The sequence below is a fragment of the Papio anubis genome, chromosome 3, assembly GCF_008728515.1.
Source record: "Papio anubis isolate 15944 chromosome 3, Panubis1.0, whole genome shotgun sequence".
NCBI lineage: Eukaryota > Metazoa > Chordata > Mammalia > Primates > Cercopithecidae > Papio > Papio anubis.
The window spans coordinates 94302608-94327472 of NC_044978.1; the positions used below are offsets into that span (position 1 = coordinate 94302608).

The 24865-nt window shown below is 37.0% G+C and overlaps 1 protein-coding gene across 2 annotated transcripts in view; it reads right to left on the reverse strand.

Annotated features, from left to right (window-relative positions):
* The window catches only part of CORIN (corin, serine peptidase), a 279582-nt gene that overhangs the window by 195061 nt on the left and 59656 nt on the right, over positions 1 to 24865 (reverse strand). For both annotated transcript variants that reach the window (XM_021938640.2, XM_021938639.2), the window contains exon 3: positions 9731 to 9931. In XM_021938640.2, coding sequence (XP_021794332.2) covers positions 9731 to 9931 — 201 coding nt within the window. The remainder of the gene's footprint in view (positions 1 to 9730; positions 9932 to 24865) is intronic.

Below are 24865 nucleotides of genomic sequence, written 5' to 3' on the forward strand. Positions count from 1 at the left end.
TGTTCCATTACTGCTTTCAGAAGCCTAGTTCTGCAAGATGACTGAGTTTGCTCTTTCCAGGAGGAACCTAATACATCCTAGGGAAAGAATCGTCTAAAGATGGAATGAGGAGGAAGGGAAGGAAATCAGGGAAAAGAGAAAAAGAGAGTCCATTCTTACATTCGAGCTACTTTTCTCCCTCTAGAATTGTGCAAGTCTTTACTAGAATGCTAACAACCAAATAAGCATGCAACAATTACTTAAATATTGCACTCATTCTTGCTTAGATGTTGCTGTTAGCCAGAAGTCCATGTCTGAATCTCATAATTGTTCTTTAAACATAAAAGATGTGATTTAATATATAGAGGAGAGAAACCAACTGGACTTGAACAATGGGGTCTAACACTAGTGTCCACCACAGCACGTGGGAATGGCATCTAGGGGTCATGACTACAGTGATTTTTGGAACATCACTAAGACCTTGAGAAGCAGCTTAGGCAGACCTCAGACCCGCCAAGGTACCAACAAAATATTTTTTTCCTCTAGAGCAGGTGCCCATAATCAGAATCCAAAGAATCAATGGCCCCTACATAAAATTTAGGCTGTCTATGAACTTGTATGGGGAAAAAATAACATCTCTATTTCCAATAACACCCAACTGAAATGTAGTATAATTAAATTGCCAATGTAGGCAACAACTATAGAAAAAATTAGAAATCATAGATATTTGCATCAATATAGAGTTGTCACAAACATTTCAAGATATTATTTATGCTTGTCCCTATTATAAAATTATGGTTATAAGTTGGGCATGGAGGCTCACGCCTGTATTCCCAGAACTTTGGGAGGCTGAGGCAGGAGGATCACTCGGGGTCAGGAGTTTGAGACCAGCCTGGCCAACATCCCTTAACAGGTAAGAGATTTACCGGATTTCAGATGTCTAATTAGACTCCCTTTCTCAAACTCTCCTCTTGGATAGTTGCCTGATGAGTAGTAACCCAGGTAAAACTCCAAGACCTGCTCTGATCCTCTTAGCTGCATATATATATTTTGGGTGGAGTTTTGCTGTTTTGCCCAGGCTGGAGTGAAGTGGTGTGATCTTGGCTCACTGCAACCTCCACCCCCAGGTTCAAGCGATTCTCCTACCTCAGCCTCCCGAGTAGCTGGGATTATAGGTGCATGCCACCATGCCTGGCTAATTTTTGTATTTTTAGTAGAGACAAGGTTTTGCCATGTTGGCCAGGCTAGTCCCAAACTCTTGATCTCAGGTGGTCCACCTGCCTCAGCCTCCCAAAGTGCTAGGATTACAGGCGTGAGCCACCGTGCCCAGCCAGCTTCATATTCTTGTAGAGCTCATGTTAAAGCTAATGAAAACATCTCATGTTAAAAACATAAAACTAAGAAGAAAGAATAACCTAAGGGTTTTGAATTGGTGCATAAGCTTTCTACACCCAGTAACTTTTGGGTATGAGTTTAGGGCATTTCAGTTCATGTCTAGTTATCAATGTAAATAAATCACTGCAATTTAGACAGTATCATGGTCATCATCCAAATCATTTTTTCTTCAGAAAGAAGACTATGTAGTTCATTGAGGGAGAAAAAGCTGGATATAAAGTGAATTCCCATTATTGGGGAAATGGTTGAAATAAATTATGGTATAATGACAACATGGAATACTATTTAGTCATTATAACAATAGATTAGAATTAAGCTTTTGCCTTGAAGATATTAACTTGAAGTATTCTTGGATGGGAAAGATATTTTGTGAAAAAAAAAAAGTAATAAAAACAATTACCCAAATCCTCTATGTGAATATTATCCTGTGTACATGTATGTATACATGTTTAAATGAGATTGCAAGAGGATGGAGAAAACTATAAAATCATACACATTTGGCTGTTATTAGGTTCTTCTTAGGCAGAAGGAGAAGAAATGAAGGAATTTATGCAAAAATGGGAAATAACTTCAATTACAAATAACATATATAACAGAATCACACTCATACATTATATAAAAGAGAAAGAGAAAAATCAACTCCCCATATTGGAGGAAATGAGAAAGAAGGAATCAGAGTGAATAAGTAAGGTAAAAAACAATTGAGGAGTAGGAAATACTCCCAGAATGGCAAAGTAAGATCCTCCAAAAATCCACTCCTCCATAAAAGCAGTGAAAATACTGGGAAGAAAATTGTCAAAGTTAAATTTTTTTACTAGAGAGCATCTGGGAAGATGGTGGAACAGAAAACACCAGCAATCTGTCTCCCCACCTAGACAACAACTGCACTGGCAGAATCTGTCTGATGTAACTATTTTGGAACTCTGGATTCTATCGAATGTTTGAAAATTTCAGAGGTGGGGCAGGGCAGTTAAAGGAACAGAGTTTTTGTTATTGAAGTTAAACTGGTATAAATTCAAGTTAGAGGTTGGGCACGGTGGCTCACGTCTGTAATCCCAGCACTTTGGGAGGCCGAGGCAGGTGGATCACGAGGTCAGGAGATCAAGACCATCCTGGCTAACATGGTGAAACCCCATCTCTACTAAAAATACAAAAAATTAGCTGGGCCTGGTGGCAGGCACCCATAGTCCCAGCTACTCGGGAAGCTGAGGCAGGAGAATGGCATGAACCCAGGAGGTGGAGCTTACAGTGAGCCGAGATCGCGCCACTGCACTCCAGCCTGGGTGACAGAGCAAGACTCTGTCTCAAAAAAATAAATAAATAAATAAATAAATAAATTCAAGTTAGAGTGCTATCACTTTAGGATGTTAAATGTGATCCCAATGGTAACCATAAATAAAATAGCTATAGAATATATATATATGTGCTTTGAGATACATATATATATATATATATATATATATATATGACAAAGGAAATGAGAAAGGAATTTAAATGTTTCAATACTTAAAAAAAAAACAAAAACTAAACACAAAAGAAGGCAATGATCCAGGAAATGAGGGATGAAAAAAAGCTATAAGGTATATAAAAAACAAATAGCAAAATGACAGAAGTAGGTCTGTCATCAGTAATTACTTCAAATATTAATGGATTAAATTTTTTCAATCAAAAGACAGAGATTGGCAGAATGGATAAAACCATAATCCAACTATATGCTGTCTACCACAGACTCACTTTAGATTCAAAGACACAAATAGGTTGAAAGTGAAAGGATAGATAAAAATATTCCCTGCAAATAGTAACCAAAAGAAGATAGTGGGATGACTCACTTATGACTCACTTATGACTCACTTATGACTTTTATAATTTTTCAAATTTACAATTGTGCAAAAGTGACACACATTTAATAGAAACTGTATTTTGAGTACTCATATAACGATTCTGTTTTTCTCTTTCAGTAAGGTATACAATAAAATACATGAGCTGTCCAATATGTTATTATAAAATAGGGTTTGTATTACATGGTTTGTCCAACTGGAGGCTAATATAAATGTTCTGAGCACATTTAAGGTGAAGGCTAAGCTAAGCTACAATGTTCTATAGGTTCGATGTATTAAATGTATTTTTTACTTACAACAGTTTCAAGTTACAATGAGTTTATAAGGATATAACTCCAGAATAAGTTAAGGAAAATCAGTATCAACAAAATAGGCTTTAAATCAACAATGGTGGCCGGGCGCAGTGGCTCACTCCTGTGATCCCAGCACTTTGGGAGGCCAAGGTCAGGAGATCAAGACCATCCTGACCAACATGGTGAAACCCTGTCTCTACTAAAAATACAAAAATTTGCCAGGCATGGTGGCGTGTGTCTGTAGTCCCAGCTACTCAGGAGGCTGAGGCAGGAGAATCGCATGAACCTAGAAGGCAGAGGTTATAGTAGGCTGAGATCATGCCACTGCACTCCAGCCTGGGCAACAAAGCAAGACCCTGTCTCAAAAAAAAAAAAAAAAAAATCAAAAATGGGCAGAATAAATAAAGAAGGACATTATATATTAATAAAAGTTTCAAAATAGCAAGAAGAAATAACAATTGTAAACATTTACACACCTAATGACAGACCATCAAAATATCTGAAGCAAAAAACTGATAGAACTGAAAGAAGGCCAGGCGTAGTGGCTCATCCTGTAATCTCAGCACTTTGGGAGGCCAACGTGGGCTGATCACTTGAGGTCAGGAGTTCAAGACCAGACTGGCTGGCCAACATGGCAAAACCCTGTCTCTACTAAAAATACAAAAATTAGCCGGCATGGTGGTGTGTGCTTGTAATCCCAGCTACTTGGGAGACTGAGGCAGGAGAATCGCCTGAACCCAGGAGGCAAAGGTTGCAGTGAACTGAGATCGTGCACTGCACTCCAGCTTGGGCAACAGAGCAAGACTCCATCTCAAAAAAAAAAAAAAGAAAAAAGAAAGAAAGAAAGAAAGAAAGAAAGAAAGAAAAGAAAAGAAATAGTAGTTGACGACATGAATACCCCACTTTCAATAATGGATAGAACAACTAGACTGAAGACAAGTAAGGAAACAGAGAAATAACACAATTCCATTTCTAGGTATAAACACAAGAGAACTGGAAACATTTCCACACAAAAACTTGTACATGAATATTCATAGAAGCATTATTGATAATAGTTTTTAAAAATGTATATGCAACCCTAATTTTTAACAATGGATGACTGGATAAAGAAAAATGTGATACAGCCACATGATGGAATATTATTCAGCACTTAAAAGAAATGAAGTACTGATACATGCTACATCATGGATGCATTCTGAAAGCATCATGCAAAATAAAAGAAGGGAGATACAAAGGACCACATATTGTCTGATGCTTTTCATATAAAAATTTCAGAATAAGAAAATCCATAGAGATTGAAACTAGATTAGTTTTGGCCAGGAGTTGAGGGAAAGGGGAAATAGGGGGTGGGGAATATGACTTTTTTTTTGCAACGATGAGAATATTCTAAAATTAGATAGTGGTGATGGTTATGCAACACTGCGATATATTTGAAAATTGCTGAATGTACACATTGAAAGAATGAGTTTTATGGTATATGAATTATATCTCAAAAAAGCAGATATTTAGAAAAGTACATGAGAGGGATAATGCATTTTCATCTGAAATAGAAGATTTAGGATCTAGTTATCAAAGATGTGATAAGAGAACAGAACACCCTAAGCTTTCAGCACATGAATTTACTCTCTTGTCACTTTAACGTCTTATCAGAGTTACTAGGTTATTTTATTGTGTTCCATGTTATCTTTTACCCAAAAGGTCTTGGTTGGCAGAAGTTTTCCCTTTCGTTAAATATATATTTAAATAGTTATAAAATACATAAGGAAAAAATGGTGAAAATAAAATCCCAGATACAGAATACAACCTAGAAAAATTCCTTGCTGAAACATAGTATGAACATTAACTATGGGCCTTTTCCTTTTTTTTTTAATTATTATTAAAACAGCATTATTATTATATGGAATGTTATACAACATTAGCTACCCAGGTTAAATATATGTATATATTTCATTTTAATAGATATTATATTTGGAAGTTTATGCCACATGTTTCCCAGTTTCCCATATATATTTCTTGCAATAATGTAAATATTGATTGAGAAATTAAAAGTTAATCTCCAGTAGTGTCTCCTTTAGAGTAAATATTGTCAACATTGTAGTACTTGTTATTTTCTTTTTTTTTTTTTTAATTTGCTCTTGGATTTAATTCCAGGATTTAAATGTAGTTTTAAAAAAGCACTGCATTAGATTTAGCTACATAAACAGCTAGAATAATTTTATTCCCAGAATTAACCAGTTACTTACTATCTAGTTGAGCCAATCAGAAACCTAGGGTCATCTTTGATACATTCTTTTTTTTTTTTCTTTTTCTTTTTCTTTTTTTCTTTTTCTGTTGTTGTTTTTTTTATTACTATTATACTTTAAGTTCTAGGGTACATGTGCATAACGTGCAGGTTGGTTACATATGTATACTTGTGCCATGTTGGCGTGCTGCACCCATCAACTCATCAGCACCCATCAATTCGTCATTTACATCAGGTATAACTCCCAATGCAATCCCTCCCCCCCCCCCCCTCCCCCCTCCCCGTGATAGGCCCCGGTGTGTGATGTTCCCCTTCCCGAGTCCAAGGGATCTCATTGTTCAGTTCCCACCTATGAGTGAGAACATGCGGTCCCTCCCCCCTCCCCCTCCCCAGATAGGCCCCTTTTTCACATTATAATTTGTTTTCAAAGTGTAACTAATGTTAACTCCAGAAGTACCAGATATCACATAAAACTTATTTCACTTTCACAAAACCTAACTATGCTACACAGTGTAATACAGGGGGTATTCCAGTTAAAGCTTTACGAAATGCAGGATTCTATGTCTTGGCATTACATTAAGAACCTCCAAGAAGAATGTCTTAGGAAAAGACTATTTCTTGGTACTTTTCCTACCCAGGATATTTGGGTAGAATAGAATGTCTGACCATTGTATTTTTGGACTGAAGTATATTTAAATAGCTTTTACATATGCCACGAATTGAAAATAACATCTTAATTTGAGAATAATAAAAGAGGAGGATAAAAGTAAACCCTCTGCTAGGTGTTAATACAGATCTAAGACATTAAATAATACTTTAAGTAAAATTGGTGAAATACACATCAAGTAGTAGAAGTGTGATCAGGCACTTCTAGCAAAAGTGATAAATCATGTATTAAAATTTAAAATGACTATACTTCATTTATTTATTCATTCAACTAATATTTTATTACACATTGACTATACAGCAATAAAAACAACAACAAAAAAGTCTACTCTTTCTTCTCTCCCAGAACTTAAAATTTGTTTAATAATGCTACTGCAAAGAAAACAATCAGATTAAATGATGATGAAAAACTTGAAAGAGCACTGATCTTAGAGTCCTAAGAGCTGAATCAAAATTTCATGTCTACTAATTGCTAGGCAAGTGATACTGGATACATCAACTAATTTCTCTAAACCTCAATTTCACACCGTGAAAAAATGGTGTATGCTATTACCAGTCTGGTGTATTTCATCAGTTAATTATAAGGATCACAGAGAAAATATTCAAACATTCCCTAAAAACTCTAAAACTTCTATAATCACAGGCTTGCACTATTACTTAAATGTATGGAAAGCTATCAAATTTCTTGCAATAAATAATTTTAGTTGATATTGACAGTATACTGAGTCTATGTGGCCAGACAGTAAAGACTAATGCTAACTGTCAAGTACATTAACAACATCAAATGACACATATGCTAGGGTTTTGGCCTTTCTCCATTTAACCATCCTAATTTCACCTGGATTTCTTCTACATGTCAATTTATGCTCATATTCACAAGCAACGTTCCAGCCATAGGAAGAGCAAATGAGTCAGACAGACTTCTATCAAACTTCCAATCTGAGCAACAACTGCCACATGTTTCTTTACTCTTCAGGACATGTGTTTGTCAATCCTGTTTGAATCTTAACAAATAATGGAACTTTCAAAATAAAGACAAATGCACTTAGTAGAAGAAAATAACAATTACTGTAACTGCAACCACATTAACTTGACTGAGTTTTTGTTTAAATTGCTTCTGCGCTTCTGATGAAAACCACTGTTCTTTTTTTTTTTTTTTTTTTTTTTGAGACGGAGTCTGGCTCTGTCGCCCAGGCTGGAGTGCAGTGGCCGGATCTCAGCTCACTGCAACCTCCGCCTCCCGGGTTTACGCCATTCTCCTGCCTCAGCCTCCGGAGTAGCTGGGACTGCAGTGAAAACCACTGTTCTTAAGAATAATGAAGTGCTTAAGACATGACTGAAAAATAAAACCTCAAAATTAAACCCATGAGGAAAATAAATTTAACTTGGCATAATTCTGGTTTGCAAAAATACTGTCAGATAATGAACCCAAATCCATATGAATCAATGGTAAACACTATGCACAAGAAACAGTTAATACCCATAGGTGCTCCGTGAAACAGTGGAATCCAAACTGTCTGTCTCTTTTGGGTTGGAGAAATAGAATAATCCTGCTTTTCCTCCAACACTGGAAAACATATACTATGATAGCTAAAAGTCAACTTAATCCTCCCTTTCCTGGCTCAAAATAAAAATAAATATGCCATCTCAGACCTAAGATGTGATATCCCTTTGTGGGTTTTCATGAAAGAGAAACACTCAAGACAATGATCATGGGTGGATGGGCTTTGTGTAATTTTCAATCACATAACCTTGTTTTAGAAAGTAGAAATGAAGAGCCAGACAACTATGGATAAAATTCTGGCAGTGGCTGTACTGTGCTCTGATTATTTTTTATTAGCATTGGTTGTATCAGAGCTGAAGCTTCTTGGCATTTTCCATACAAATCCACTCCCACCGAGTATTCTGGAAGCACAGTAACTTTATCAAAAGGTAGAATCACATTCCAGAGCATGTCATCTGTCACCTCTCATCACCTCATCATGCCCCGTGTCCACACTTTCTGTCTTTTCTCTCTCCCAGCTCTTCTTCTGCAATAACTAACAAATCCCTCCCTTTGTCCTCATGCAGAAGAGTTTGGCACATGCCATTTTTCTCAAGGTGTGATTTTTTTTTTTTTTTTGTCATTCACCAATATATAAAATAAACTTTACAGCCAATAATAGAAGGTGAAAAAGGAAGCAAGATAAAAAACAAAAACAAAAACAAACATGAATGTCTCAAAAGTAAATAGGGGGCTGGGTGCAGTGGCTCACGACTGTAATCCCAGCACTTTGGGAGGCCAAGGCGGGTGGATCATGAGGTTAGGAGTTCAAGACCAGCCTGACCAACATGGTGAAACTCTGTCTCTACTAAAAATACAAAAATTAGCTAGGCGTGGTGGCACGTGCCTGCAATCCCAGCTACTCAGGAGGCTGAGGCAGGAGAATCGCTTCAACTCAGGAGGTGTAGGTTGCAGTGAGCTGAGATTGTGCTACTGCATTCCAGCCTAGGAGACAGAGAAAGATTCCATCTCAAAAAAAAAAAAAGTAAATAGGGGGATAGCTCCCATTAAATCACTCAGCATCCTGTTATCGAATGGGTCCTCCTGCAAGGGACCAACAACAATGTCAGTGACTTAACTTACTTATTAACTCAAAATAAGTAACTTAAAACTTGAAAAACTTCAAAACTGGAGTGCAAACTTTCACAGATGAACCACTACAGAATCAATGCCACTATATTGGGGCAAGCAGTGTAAATTTTCAGACCTCAGAAATATTGAATGGCATCGATACATTTTCATTTCTTACTCATTCCTACCTGAACATCTGGGCTGATGTCATTTCATGTTTAAGAATAGGGAATTTGGCAGGGCGCAGTGGCTCACGCCTGTAATCCCAGCACTTTGGGAGGCTGAGGCGGGTGGATCACTTGAGATCAGGAGTTCGAGACCAGCCTGGCCAACATGGTGAAACCCCATCTCTACCAAAACTACAAAAAAAAAAAATTAGCCAGGTGTGGTGGAGGGCACCTGTAATCTCAGCTACTCAAGAGGTTGAGGCAGGAGAATTGCTTAAACCCGGGAGATGGAGGTTGCAGAGAGCTCAGATCGCACCACCGCACTCCAGCCTGGGTGACAAGAGCAAGACTCCGTCTAAACAAACAAACAAACAAACAAACAGAATAGGGCACTCAGCTAGGCTTACCGGGAAACTGAGTGGAGATTTTCCTCTGTGACCAGCAAGTGATTGTGAATTAAAAGGATTGGTTGCCGAACTTAAAAACCTACTTGTGGGACATTAAAAGCCTCTAGCATGTATCACCTTTGGACTTACTTGTATTCCTGTGACTTTGGTCCCCTGGGAGAGAAGCATCCGTAGTCCAGGCTGGAATGTGCTGGTCGGGATGTGCAGTAGAAATCACAGTGCTCTGGTTATAAATTGTATTTGTAAGAAAAACATCGGACCCTTGGATTTCACCATCAGTGACCAAAGGTTCACTCCCATTTGATTTAAAATAGACCTTTTGTAATGTTCCTGAAAGATAAAAACAAAACAAAACAAAATCCTATGTTTGAAACATTAGTAGAAGTATTTATTTTAAAACACATTAAGAAAACTCTAGAGCTACTTTCCCATATGTCATTCTAACCAGGTAAACACAAAGACAAAGATGAAAGCCACAGCAATGACCTCCTTTTTGGGGTCGACAACCACAAAACCAAGAGTTTCTTTTCCACCACAAATCACACAGCCCTGTGATGAAACATGGCTTTCTCATGAGCCAATGGTTTAGAAACTGAGTCTCCGATCAAGGTTTCCTGGTGCTTCAAAAATTTAGGGCAATTCTACCTCCCCCAAGACTCACCACAAATAAAATGTGGTGAATCTTACAGCATTTTCTTCCTGCTTCCTTAGTTTCTTAATCTCACTGGTCATTGTATGCTACTCAGGACCCAGGACATGTGCTCTATCGCTCACTGTATCTGTCATCAAAGGACACAATGGTGCTTGCCATCAGCTTATTTCCCACATTTTGCACTAATTTTCAGTAAACTATGCATAAACTATGCATAATACGCAAATAAAAAATAGGAGGGCTCATACATTTATCAAAACTTGTATCACAGGAACCAAAAAAAAAACCCTCTAAAACACAAACTAAAAGAAGAAAATATCTTCATCTTCGACCAGAAAATAAAAATATAACTATATGAAATAAGAAATACTCATTTAAAAATTTTTACTTCCATAGGTTATTGGGAAACAGGTGGTGTTTGGTAACATGAGTAAGTTCCTTAGTGGTGATTTGTGGGATTTTGATGCACCCATGCACCCCGCGAAGTTTGGCACATGCCATGAGCAGTATACACTGCACCCAACTTGTAGTCTTTTATCGCTAACCCTCTTTCCACACTTTCCCCCTGTATCCCCAAAGTTCATTGTGTCATTCTTATGCCTTTGCCTCCTCATAGCTTAGCTTCCACTTATGAATGAGAACATATGATGTTTGGTTTTCCACACTCATTAAACTAAGATTATCAACTGGCCACTTTCTCAAGGTATCCATTCATTGACAAAACAAAGAACCAAACCTAAGATTATTGAAAACCACCTTGCTTTGTCTTTAGGAAGAAACTTTTGAAAACTTGGAAAGAGATCATGTATTTTTAACTCAGTCAAAATAGACAGCAGGTTTTGTTTCCAGAATATTGCACTGTACTTGAGCATGCCACGAAAATAAATAAATGTGATATTGACCCATCCATAGAAATACCCAAGGGAGATTTTCTTTTCTAAAGGCATTTACAATGAATGCTCTAATTGGCTCTCACTTTTCTAAATAGTCCCAAGGACCATTAAAAATAAAAGAAATATAAATAAAATGTTTAATATCAGTGTATGGAAAAAATTTCTCTACATATGCTTGACACTTGGAAAACATTAACTACAAATAAAAATAGAAAAGCAGCTGTTTCTAGCTAACTGAGATCAACAGTTTCCTCTGCCAAAAGATTCTAAATAAAACATTGAAGCATAAAAGCTAAATCATGATGACGTATTGCAGGTAACATGCTCTCCAAACTGTCTGTGTGATCATGAGTAAAAGTCAATGCAGTAGGTAAAATGAAGGAATTCATTTAATTCTTACTGATTTTCAAAATGATTTACAATTTATCCTAATCAAAATAAATGTGATAGGCTTAATTATTATAGGAAATGTATTTCATCCATACAGAATAATTTACTAATCAATGACCTATAATTTTACTTACATCCATTTAACTGCTCTCTTCCTTGTTTTTGGCTTAAAGAGATTTTTTCCATAAGATGGTATTTATGCTACTGTGGTTGTAATGAATATATAGGCCCTTAAGTTGATTTACTTAATCTTGCTGAACCTGTGAGTAGGAATCCAGTTCTGTCAACATACTTTTAGCAAATGCCAATTCTTCACGGTTGTATCCTCAAGTAATTCCCTTATAATGAGTTTCTTGTCATATAAAATATTTCAACAGTTGTTCCTTTTTGGTAGTAATTAGCCTTATTAATAATCTTTCCTTTATCATTTTAACCAAACAGTGTTTAAAGTGTTCATAACATCTGGCTGGGTGCAGTGGCTCATGCCTATAATCCCAGCACTTTGGGAGGTCGAGGTGGGTGGATCACCTGAGGTCAGGAGTTCTAGACCACCCTGACGTGAAACCCCATCTCTACTAAAAACACAAAAAACAAATTAGCCGGGCGTAGTGGTGGGCGCCTGTAATCTCAGCTACTACGGAGGCTGTGGCAGGAGAATTGCTTGAACCCTGCAGGTAAAGGTTGCAGTGAGCCTAGATCACACCATTGCACTCCGGCCTGGGCAACAGGAGTGAAATTCTGTCTCAAAAAAATAATAATAAATAAAAATAAAGTGTTCATAACATCTGTTTATCCTAAGAAGTCCTCTGAAACATCGACATTTTTAAGAAAACACTGACTTGGATAACAACTTTCTTTTAAAAAGGCAGCTTCATTACTCTTAAGCTTTATGTATTGAAAGCAATTTGGCAGAATAAAGAGAAAGATAATATTTGAGAGGCACTGTAGTTAATGTTTTCAAAGTATATTTTGGGGGGAGAGAAAGAGAGAGAGAGAATAAACTTAAAGGACATGTTTTTAAAAGCCTGAACTCACTGGACAACTTGTTTTCAAGTATCTCTGGAAGCTGACCAACTCCCAACACAGTTGGTTGTCTACAATGCATTTTTTTTAAGTGCAAGTATTATAACTCAATAAAACTAAATGCTTTCAACCTGTATCATGATGAGCTATAAAAATGCTAAGAGGTATCAGCCCAAAGTAGAGTATTTTTTCTTCTAATACTGCCTCATTCTTTTCTACATTTCTGTGTTTATTGCGCTATGGTTAAAAGTACAGGTTCTACAGCCTGACCACCTGAGTTTAAATCCCATCTTTACCACTTGCCCTGAAACTTTGGACAAAGTCTCAACTGCCGTAAAAGGAAGGAAAAATAAAACACCTGTTCATGGGGCTGGCCGTGGTGAGACAGCCAAATAAAAATGGCTCCCCTGCAGAACCTCCGACTAGTCTGGCACTGGTAGGAGCGCACAATGGGGTGGAGCCTCAGAAGGTTCACACCGTTTGCAGAGGGGTGGAGCCTGGCCTCTCCTGTTCCGGGGTGGTATCTGGGACTCAATTTGTGAGGCGGGAAACTGGCTAGCAGGAGTCCCACTTTGCTGAGAATCCCTGTTTCCCTTTTTTTTCCTTTTCGCCCAATAAATTCCAGTTTTCTCACCGTTCAAAGTGTCTGTGAGCCTAATCTTTCAAAACTGTGTAACAAGAACCCAGCTTTTAGCTGAACTAAGGAGAAGTCCTACAACATTGGGATCAAATCAGCCAATACCTATATAAACACTTCGAATGGCTCTTGGCACTAAGTTCTCCATAACTGTTAGTCATTACTACACATTGATCGTAATCACAATAAAATTGTCTTCTTTAGGGCTACTAAGGTACTCTCAGATAAATATCAATTTCATTTTACTATAAGTGGATCCCAGTATCACAAAATGGCTAATTTTCAGAAGCGAATCACTTAACCCAAATTTGGAGTGAGAAAATTATGGCTTTTTCATGCTAAATTATTAATAGAAAGTCACTTTGTATTAAGATAGTCTGGCTCAAAAGTGTTTCAGCTATATAGCCAAAAAAACAATTTAATTATATTTAAGAAATATTATATAATTCTAATAATAATAAAAGTCAAACTTTACTGATTCCTTGTAATGAAGAGATTGGGCACTGTGGTAGGGAGAATAATGCTCCCCCAGAGATGACACATCCCAAAACCTAGAACCTGTGAATATTCTGCTTTACATACTTTACGTGGTAAAAGGGATGTTGCAGATGTGATTAAAGTAAGAATTTTGAGATGAAGAGACTATCCTGGATTATTCAGGTGAGCCCAATATAATCACAAGGGTCTTTATAAGTAGAAGAGGGAGATAAGAGAGTATGTGTCAGGGTCATGAACTGTGAGAAAAACTCAATGGACCATTGCTTGTTTTGAAGATGGAAGGAGCCACAAGCCAAGGAATACAGGAAGCCTTAGAAGCTAGAAAAACCAAGAAAATAGATTGTCTCTTAGAGTCTGCAGAAGGAACACCTAAATTTTGCCCAGTGAGACCTATTTTGAACTTCTTAACTCTAAGATAATAAATTTGTGCTATCTTTTTAAGCTACCAAGTTTGTGGTAATTTGTTACAGGAGCAATAGGAAATTAATACAAGCACCTTGCTAAGTTCCCTCACTATAGGAATCAACTGAGTTAACCTTCCAATAATCCTATAAACAGATAATATAATTAATCTTTTTGACAGTTTTAGAGAGACGGAAACTGAAGTTTATGAGAGTGAATTAACTTGCCCAATATTTGAGTTGGGACATGACAAAGAGACATATACATATACCCACATACACTTTTCATTTTGGACAAAACATACAGGTTGTAAAAATCAACCATTGTGTGCTTGCAGAATTTATCTTCCTATGATGTGATTTTAAAATTAATTTCTTAGCTTTCTATCTTTAGCCATGTGAAAGACATTTACTTTGCACTTTCTATGTGCCAAGAACTTCATACTTACTCTGCTGAGAACACAACATTTAGTAAGAGGTCCTTACTATCAAGATGTTTATAGATTAGTTGAGGGAGACAGGCATGCAATCTAAAAAATGTTAATATAAACTATGGTACAAGCGCTTTGAGAATGATATGCATAGGACAATCTGGTAGCAAAAAGTAGAGAGATTGTCCTCATTCCATTTGAAAAAGTCAGGAAAGCCTGTTTAGAGAAAAGTGTCCTAAATGTGAATCTTAAAAGCTGATTAGGGATTTTCTAGGTTTAAGCAAAGTATTTGTAGGGAGGAGGGTGGTGTGGCAATAGGGAGTGAAATATTTTCTAGATAAAACAAAGGTAAAAACATACGAAAAGGCCCAGAAGCAAGTAATTAAAAAATATGGCTAGCACACAGGAGGCTGGTAAGAGAAAAGGCTGGAAAGGAAAGAGACACCAGACAGGATAGTTCTTGTATGAGGCTTGGAATTTACCTTGTGATGGAAAATTTTAGAAGGGTCTTAAATAGGGTGAAACATATTAGAATGATCACTTTGGCAGCAGAGTGACGTTTAAAAGTTTAGAGGATAGTTATAAGGTTATTGTAATACTCCAAGTGAGAAAAGAGTAAGGCCTTAGCCAATGCCAAAACCCTAAGGACAAAGGGAACATTGGGAGAAAGCTCCAAAGATGCAAAATCATATGAACATGAGAGAAAGGTCCCTTTGAGGTCTCTGGTTTGAATGATGTAGTAAACAAACGTATCCCCAACTGAGTTGGTGTCATATCGTTAGTGCTGTTCATCAAATATTTCCAATTCTCTCTCTTTCTACTGGGGCACAAGCTGAGCACTGCATTCTCTGGCCTCTTGAGTGAGCTCTTGCTTCAAGTTCAAGGCTATAAGCAAAACTAAAAAGCGTTGCTTCTAGGCAGAAGCATTTAATTGCTGATATAAGAGCCTTCAGAGCTCTGGCACAATCACCACAAAAGTTCAAGATGGTGGCTAGTTCATTAATTTGGTCTCTGAAAGACCTCGATGAGCACAGGCCCCCTGCCATCTTGCAAAGGACATGTAGTATTGTAATAAATTAACTGTGGTTTGTAAATCACCAGTATTGGGGGATTTGTTGTTGTTACATGACAGAGTCTAGCAAATCTTGACTAAAACAATAGATAATAGAGTATGAAAAATAGATTTGTAGGAGCTTGTTGTTGTTGTTGTTACACTTTATTGAATATAAGGGCCTGTGAAACATTTAGTGGGGGGGGGGAGCCCAAATTTGAAGCAATCTGATGATTTCCTCCAGATGCCTCACCAGACTCTCCAACAATGCTGTCCCTCCTTTGTGTTCCCAGAGCATGCACTGGTTATATCGTAGCACATATGCACTCAAGTGGAACTGTCTGTCCCATGCATCTATACCTCAATCCCCGAGCAGAACACCTAGCACCAGTGTAGGGCTCCATACATATATATTGAATGTATGAATGATGAATGAACTAATGGAAATGGCTGACATTGCCAAGAGGGATATCAGTGTAAAGTGAGAAGAGAGCTGAGGACAGACACCTGCCATTGAATGGACAGCTAGAGAAAGGTTAGCATAAGGAAACTGAGAAACAGCAGCCAGAGAGACTGAAGGACAATCTAAGATGACAATACGAAGGCATAGTTGAAGAGCATAATGAGATGAATGTAGTAGTCAACACTGAGGAAGATCATATGTGCATAGCACATCTGGGGAGAAGAAAGCATCGCTGGCACTAACTAACAGTGAACATTCTTACCATGAACTGATGTAGACAGACACAGAGAGAAACACAGGTTCTTCATTTCAAAGTCTTGCTCAAATACACATTGGTTTCCAATGCAGCACATTGGATAAAAAGACACTGGTGGGCTTGCTAAGTATAGATATAGGAGGATGAAAAGAAGTGAAAGAGAGGATCAGAATGGGACTGATAGAGGTATAGGAATCATCTGGGGTGGTTCTTGTTAGAATGCAAATTCAGCAGGTTTGGAGTGGGGCCTGAGATTCTGGATTCTGCATTTTACACAAATTTCCAAGTGATGCTGATGCTGCTATTCCATGGGCCACACTTGAGAACAAGGCTTTAGACTACCATTTCAAAAAGCTTTAGACATAATATATAACCTTGGGCCTCAGTAGTTAAAGAAAAACAATTCTCATGCTTGAGGATCCTCTGTTGGTGAATTTACAACAGAAAGCCAGATTTATTCAAAGAATTTGAAGTCTTAAGTAATGTGGAGTCAGGTCATGAAAGATCATAGAGAATCTTAAATTTTGGGTGTGAAGAAATAAGAATTTGGGAGGTTTTCTATTTTTAAGTGATACTAAGAATACATTATAAGTTAGGAAGTTAAGATTATTTTACCTCCAAATTCTTGTAAAAGCCACAAACTGCTGAGAAATTTGCTAAGAGAAAACTGTATTTAAGTTCAATGATCTCCAGCTCATCTAGCATTTTTGAGGAGAAATGTCACTTCTAAAGGAAATATTTTTATTGAATTCAAGAAAAATGAACAGTTTATTAAACTTCCTGTACTCTACATACCACTATAATTTTTCTTTTTTCCTCATTTCATTAAAAAATTAAGAAGCCATACATACATTTTTCCATCATATTAAGAAAACTAGAAATGTAATTTTAAGCTATTTTTCATAAGCTTATGGCTAAAATAAATTTATTTCAGATATATATGGATGAATGAAATGAGCAGATGAATATTTAAAACCAAGTCTTCAACAGGCTGAGAAAGAAAAAGTCAGAAGCATTCTAATGAGAGTTTTTGGAACAAAACTTGGGTGAATAAATTGAGATGAAGAATAGTTTGAAAAAACTAATTCAGACCATACCCCATACATTTATAGGATTCGCTGCCACATATTCAGCTGTAACCCTTTTTCCATACAGCTGCCAATGACATCTTTTAAAGCTAAAACCCTTTCTCCATACAGCTGCCAATGACACCTTTTGAAAGTCCCAACCAAGATAATCATTTCCAAGATCTTGAAAGAGCCTTTTTTTTCCCCCCGATGTTTTCTTCCAGGAATTTCATGGTTTCCAGTTTTATGTTTTAGTCTTTAATCCATTTTGACTTGATTTTGGTATGATAGTATAAGATAAGGGTCCAATTTCATCCTTTTGGATGTGTATATGCAATTTTCCTAACACCATTTGTCGAAGAGACTATTCTTTCCCCTTCGTGTACTCTTCACACCTTTGTTGAAGATCCGATGATCATATATATGTGGATTTATTTCTGGGCTCTATATTCTGTTCCATTGGTCTCTATGTCTGTTTCTATTCTAATGTTATACTTCTTTCATTACTGTAGCCTTGTAATATAGTTAGAAATCAGCACATTTGATGCCTCTATCTTTGTCCATTCTGCTCAAAATCGCTTGGGGTATTTGGGATCTTTCGTGGCTCCAGATGAATTTTAGAATTGTTTCATCTGAAAAATGCCACTGGGATTTAGCTAGGGAATGCATTGAATCTATAGATCACTCTGGGTAGTATGGACATTTTAACAATATTAATTCCTCCAGTCAGTGAACATTAAATGTCTTTTCATTTATTTCTGTCTGATTTAATTTCTTTTATCAGTATTTTATGGTTTTCAGTGTAAAAGTATTTCCCTTCCTTGGTTAGGTTTATTCCTAAGTACTTATTCTTGTTAATCCTATTAACAAGGATTTCTTAGACATGACATCAAAAGCACTGGCAACAAAGAAAAAAAAAAGACAAGCAGTGTTACATCAAACTGAAAACTTCTACACAGCAAAACAGAGGTTGAGTAGACGTAAAAGCTGAGAGAAATTATTTGTAAACCACATATTTGATCAAGAGTTAACATTCAAAATATATAAAAATAAGAAACTCACAAATCAATAGCAAAAAAGAAAAGGTAGCCTGATTTTTTTAACAGGCAAAGGATCTGAATAGACATTTCTCCAAAGAAGACACATACTCATAGCCAGTAAGTATATGAGATGGTGCTTAACATCACTAGTCATTAGCGAAATGCAAATCAAAATGATAAAGAGATGTCACATCATGGTTGTTATGATGACTATTATCAAAAACAAAAGATAACAAATTAGTAGGAATGTAAATTGGTGCAGTCACTATGGAAAACAGAATGGAAAGTCCTTCAAAAAAATTAAAAATAGAACTATCGTATGATCCAGCAATCCCTCTTCTGGGTATACATCCAAAGAATTGAAATCAGGATTTCCTATCTGCACTCCCATGTTCTGTGCAGCATTATTCACAATAGCCAAGAGATGGAAGCAGCCTAAATGTCCACTGACAGATGAATAAATTTTTAAAATGTGGCATACACACAATGGTATATCATTTGGCCTTAAACAAGAAGACAATCTTATCATCTGTGGCAACATGGATGAACCTGGGGGACATTATGCTAACGACAAATAATACATGATCACACTTATATGAGAAATCTAAAATAGACTCATAGAATCAGAAAGTAGAATCACAATTGCCAGAGGGGAAGAGGAAATGAGGTGATATCCAAGGGTATAAAGTTTCAGTAATGCAAGATAAATAAGTTCTAGAGATGACTATACAGCATAGTGACTACGGTTAATACTTCTTTGTGTACTTAAACATTTGTTAAGAGGGCAGATGTTATGTTATGTTCTAATCATGGAAAATGTTCTAATCATGGAAAAAAAAAATAAAGATGTGAGGAAAGTTTTGGAGGTGATGGATGTGTTTATTGCAGAAATTGTGGTGATGGTTTCACAGGTATATAGTTGTTTCCAAACTCATCAGGTTGTGATACATTAAATATGTGCAGCTTTTTTTATGTCAGTTATACCTCATTAAAATGGTTTAATGAATGAATAAATAAACAAATAAATAAATAAATAAATGCTACAACCAGACCCTGTCACTGTCTTATATCAACATCCTCATTGTGCATTTCATGTTTAAAGCACTACTTACTCCCTAGGGAATCCTCCCTCGTCTCAGCCCAGGTTCTGTTCCTGTCATAAGTTCTCTTAGCACCTTGTCTCTTCCCACATAGCAGTAACCTCTGTTGTAATTAATTAATGAAGTGATCATTTGTTTAATGCCTTCCTCTCTCACTGTGGAGTCCCTGAGGGTAGACTTTATTCACTGCTGTGCCCAATACCTATAGCACACTGTGTTGCATATAGCAGACACTCAATACATATTTGTTAAAGGAGCGAACAGTATTACATTATACCTAATTTTGTTTCTTTTAAATGTTTCTCAACATATCAAAATAATTTTACTTTAAATGTTGCAAGATGTATATTTATAATGTGTTATGATGTAATAATATATAACATAATTATAATATATAAGATTGTGAATTTATAATATATTAAATAATTACATATGTATATGTAAAATTTAAGGAAGGTATCAGTTCAATCTCAAAGTACTCTATGACATAAATTAACTCTTGTAGTCACATGAAGCAGCACAAACCATTGCAGGTTTAGTTCTTATAAGAAAGAAATTAGTCTCTGAAAGTAAATCTCAGGCCTAAGAATAAAAGTCCTGTCAAACTTGTCATCATGTTACAAATCTAACTGTTGGTCAGCTTTATTTCTTCCTAGCTACTTTAAGGCAATTCAAATATCTTATAGCAACAGCCTGATGCTAGGGTTATGGGGTTAGGATCACGGGGTTACTATGACAACACGTCATAGCACAAAGGTTTTAATGCTTATGGACAGAGTTAACATGAGACAAAAATGTGTCTTTAGTTACTTGTTACTTGGGTATAATATGACTATTAAAATAATTATTTGATAATTTTTCATAAGCAAATAAAACAAATAAGTCACTTTTATGATGAACTTATCATTTATAAAAACACTTTCACAAACATTTCATTTGACTTCCATAACAATTCTGTGATACAAAAAAGAGTTATCTCATGTAGAAAATAAAATATCTTACCTAAACTCACATGTCTGGTAAATGGAAAAGTAAAGTCCTAAAGCCAGACTTTCTAGTGCCAAGTTGAATGCTCTTTCTTCTTTGTCATATGGACCATCAGTATTAGACTATAACTAGTGAAATAAAAACTTACATATAATGTAACTTTCTTATTTTTCAATTTCTCTTTGAAGAACCTGAGTCCTTCTTTTAGAGTTCAAATCTGTGGAACCATATGGACAACTCAGACTATCTGCCGAGTTGGGAAATACAAAACTAAACAATCTTTGTAGCTCTAGCTTCAGTTTAGTGGTTGGGTTGAAAAACAATTTACTACTGCTTTCTTCTATAGCCTGCTGCTAAAGCAATTATTTGACAACACAACTCTCTTATCTTCAGAAATCTTTTTACCATCTTTTTTTGATTTTTTGCATGAGGGAAGCCAAAACAGACAAAATTAGGGACACACAGTACATCTGTATTTGTTAGCATAAGGCTTTTATCTTTTCTAATCAATAATCCCTTCATTATTATCTCCTTAGCTTTTGAAGCTAGACCTCCTGTTATTTATACACCATTGACATCTCAGCATCCCTTAGCAACCCTAATGTACACAGAAATAACTACAAAACTTTGAATGAGCACGGAGTTATAAACTCAAACCAAATAGAACATTTTTTAAAGTAAGCAATTTAATGAGGTTTTTAAAACAAAGATATAAAATACTTGTATTGCTCATTACAACAACAAACATCTCAGTTATAAAATAAGGAATATTTATTTGGGCAGATATTACTTCAATATGGCTATATTAAATCATCTGGTACAGAATTTATTAAAATAATGTTTTTTAATTTTTTTCTCTTTTTATAAAATTTCAACTTTTATTTTGGATTCAGGTACATGTGCAAGTTGTAACATGCGTATATTATGTGATGCTGAGGATTGGGATACAAATGATCCCATCACCCAAGTAATGAGCATGGTACCCAACAGTTTTTCAACCCTTGCCTTCCTCCGTAGTCTCCAGTGTCTATTGTCCCCATTTTGATGACCATGAGCACTCAATGTTTAGCTCCCACTTATAACTGAGAACATGTGGTGTTTGGTTCTCTGTTCCTGCATTAATTTGCTTAAGTGAATGGCCTCCCACTACATCCATTTTGCTGCAAAGGACATGATTTCATTCTTTTTTATGGTTGCATAGTGTTCCATGGAATATGTGTGTGTGTGTGTATATATATATATACACACATATATATACACACATATCCCACGTTTTCTTTCTTTTTTTTTTTTTTTTTTTGAGACAGAGTCTCACTCTGTCACCTAGGCTGGAGTGCAGTGGCACAATCTCAGCTCACTGCCAGCTCCACCTCCCAGGTTCACACCATTCTCCTGCCCCAGCCTACCAAGTAGCTGGGACTACAGGCGCCCGCCACCACATCCGGTTAATTTTTTGCATTTTTTTTTTAGTAGAGATGGGGTTTCACCATGTTAGCCAGGATGGTCTTGATCTCCTGACCTCATGATCCACCGACCTCAGCCTCCCAAAGTGCTGGGATTACAGGAGTGAGCCACCGCGCCAGCCCCAACGTTTTCTTTATCCACCTAGGCTGAATCCATGTCTTTATTATTGTGAAGAGTGCTGCCATGAGTGTGTGTCTTTTTGGTGGAATGATTTCTTTTCTTTTGGATAGATCCCCAGTTATGAGACTGCTGGGTCAAATGGTAGCTCTATTTTAAGTTCTTTGAGAAATCTCGAAAGTTTTTTCCACAGTGACTGAAGTAATTTACATTTCCACCAACAGCATACAAATGTTCCCTTTTCTCCACAGCATCTGTTGTTTTTTGACTTTTTCATAATAGCCACTCTGACTGGTGTGAGGATGGTATCTCACTGTGGTTTTGATTTGTATTTCTCTGATTATTAGTGATGCTGAGCATTTTTTCATGTTTGTTGGACACTTGTATGCTTATTTTGAGAAGCATCTGTTCATGTATTTTGCCCACTTTATAATGAGGTTATTTGTTTTCTGCATCTTGAATTGCTAAAAGAATGATTTTGAAGATGCATGGGAAAACCCCCACTTCCTAAAGTTTGCCTACATATAAACAAAATAGCATTTAGGAGCAGTTACATAAGTGATACAAAATTCCACTCTTGGTATATACCCAGGAGTAATGAAAATGTATGTCCCCACAAAAACATACACATAAATATTCATAGAAGGATTATTGATAATAGCCAAAAGGTGGAAATAACCCAAATGCCTATCAATTAACAAATGGATAAACTATGGTATATCCATACAATGAAATATTGTTCAGCCATTAAAATGAATAAAGTATTAATACATGCTACAACGTGAGTAAACCTTAAAAATATATGCTAACGGAAAGAAACCAGTCACAAAATGCCACATATGGTAATACAAAATGTCTAGAATAGGGACATCTATAGTGAAAGAAAACAGATTAGTGGCTGCTTGGGGCTAGGGGTGAGGAGATGGGGAGAGATTGGGTGGTAGCTAAAGGGTACAGAGTTTTGTTTTGAGATGACAAAAATGTCCTAAAACAGACTGCAGTGATGGTTACATTTATCTATGAATATACTAAAAACTACTGAATTGTAGACTGTAAATGGTTGGATCGAATGGTATATTGTATTAATAAGAATAAATTATTATTAATTAATAATTAATAAAATTAAAAGGAATAACCCATTTAAAGCAAAGCATTCCTCCTTTGCCCTCTGCTCAGAGACCTCTAAGCACAGATGTACTTAAATGTACTTACATTTTATATTAGCATTAGATCCTGAGAATGAAAGGAAGTGTTCCTCAAAGTGTGTGAGCCAATGAACATAGTGTCATGACAAACAGACTTTTTAAAATGACAGTGGTATAGCTGAGGAAGCTCTTACCAGACAGATCTGTCCAGAGACAATAGCTATAAACTCTGGACAAAACACAAAAAGACAACTACTGAAGGGCACTGGAGAGGCAGGAGAAGCAGGCCAGGTCTGTAGGGGTGCTGACTCTTAGAAGAAGAGAGTGGCAGAGATGAGTTTCAGGACGGTTTACTGTCTTAGCCTGAGAGCAGACCACAGGTGACACCACAGAGCAAGAAGTGACTAAAACTCCCACAGAAAACCCTCAGTCTTCCTGGGCTGGGGCACTCGTTCTGTCTTCCTCTTACTTGGTCACCCTCTGACCTCTGGCATCTGTGAAAGCCAGCATTTCTGGGTTCCTTTCCTTCTCTAGTCTTCCTGTATCTCTTTTTCCCTACTGTTTGCCCTTTCAACACTAGCATCCTCCAGAGCATTGCCCTCAGCTTCCAATTGATGCATTTTCTCTTCAGAGTTCATCGACTCGCGCTGCTTCAACTGCCACTGAGACTGCCGCATGCATGGCAGACCTCCCTTCTCAATCTCCCTCCTGGATCCCCTAGCTTCAGTCCTATGCCAATGACTTGGAAGTTAAATTTTAAAGTCAGTGCTGCTCTGTCACAGAAGCCAAACATCATATTTGGTCACGATTTCTCTTGAAATTCCTTAGGAAAGCAACATGTTGGATTTCTCATTTTTCTCCATTTCTTGAACTGCTTTCACTATTGAATTCAACTATGATTCCATTGTACTTGGTTGTCCCATAGGAATCTCTAATACACAAATCAACCTTCCAATCTTTCTTTCATCTGCCTGTATCAGGCTCCTGCACCTTTACTTCCTATGTTAACCGGTAGCATCAAAACTAACCTGGTTAGATACAGGAGGCAGAGCAAGAAGCCTGATAGAAGTCTATAGCACTTGTCCCCCACCCCAAAGGAACACCAAATTTTAACAATTAACTCCACACAAAAGTCACTAACACAAGAATCAAAAATCAGGTGAGCAATCAGTACCTGCTTTTAACTTCATATCACTGAAGAAGACATTACAGAGGGCAAGACAGATAGTCTTGAATGCTGCCACCATCCTCTCTCATCCCCCATCAGTAGCCATGCAGCTTGGAGAATGTGGGCACTTGGGAGAGGCAGAGTGCAGTGATTATGAGGCTTTGCATTGAACTCAGTGCTGCCCTGTCACAGCAGAAAGCAGAGGAAACACTTGGATAGGCCCTGACCAAAGGGTAATTGCCCATCACAGTGGTGAGCTTGAGTTCCAGCAAGCCTCACCACTGCAGGCTGGAGTGCTCTGGGACTTTAAGTGAACTTGAGCGACAGCCTAGGCCACAAGGACTGCAATTCCTAGGCAAGCCCTAGTGCTGAGCTGGGTTCAGAGCCGATGGACTGGGAGACATGTGACCTACTGAGACACAAGCTGGGGTGGCTAAGGGAGTGCTTGTGCCACCTCTCCTTCATCCTCCAGCAGTGGGTG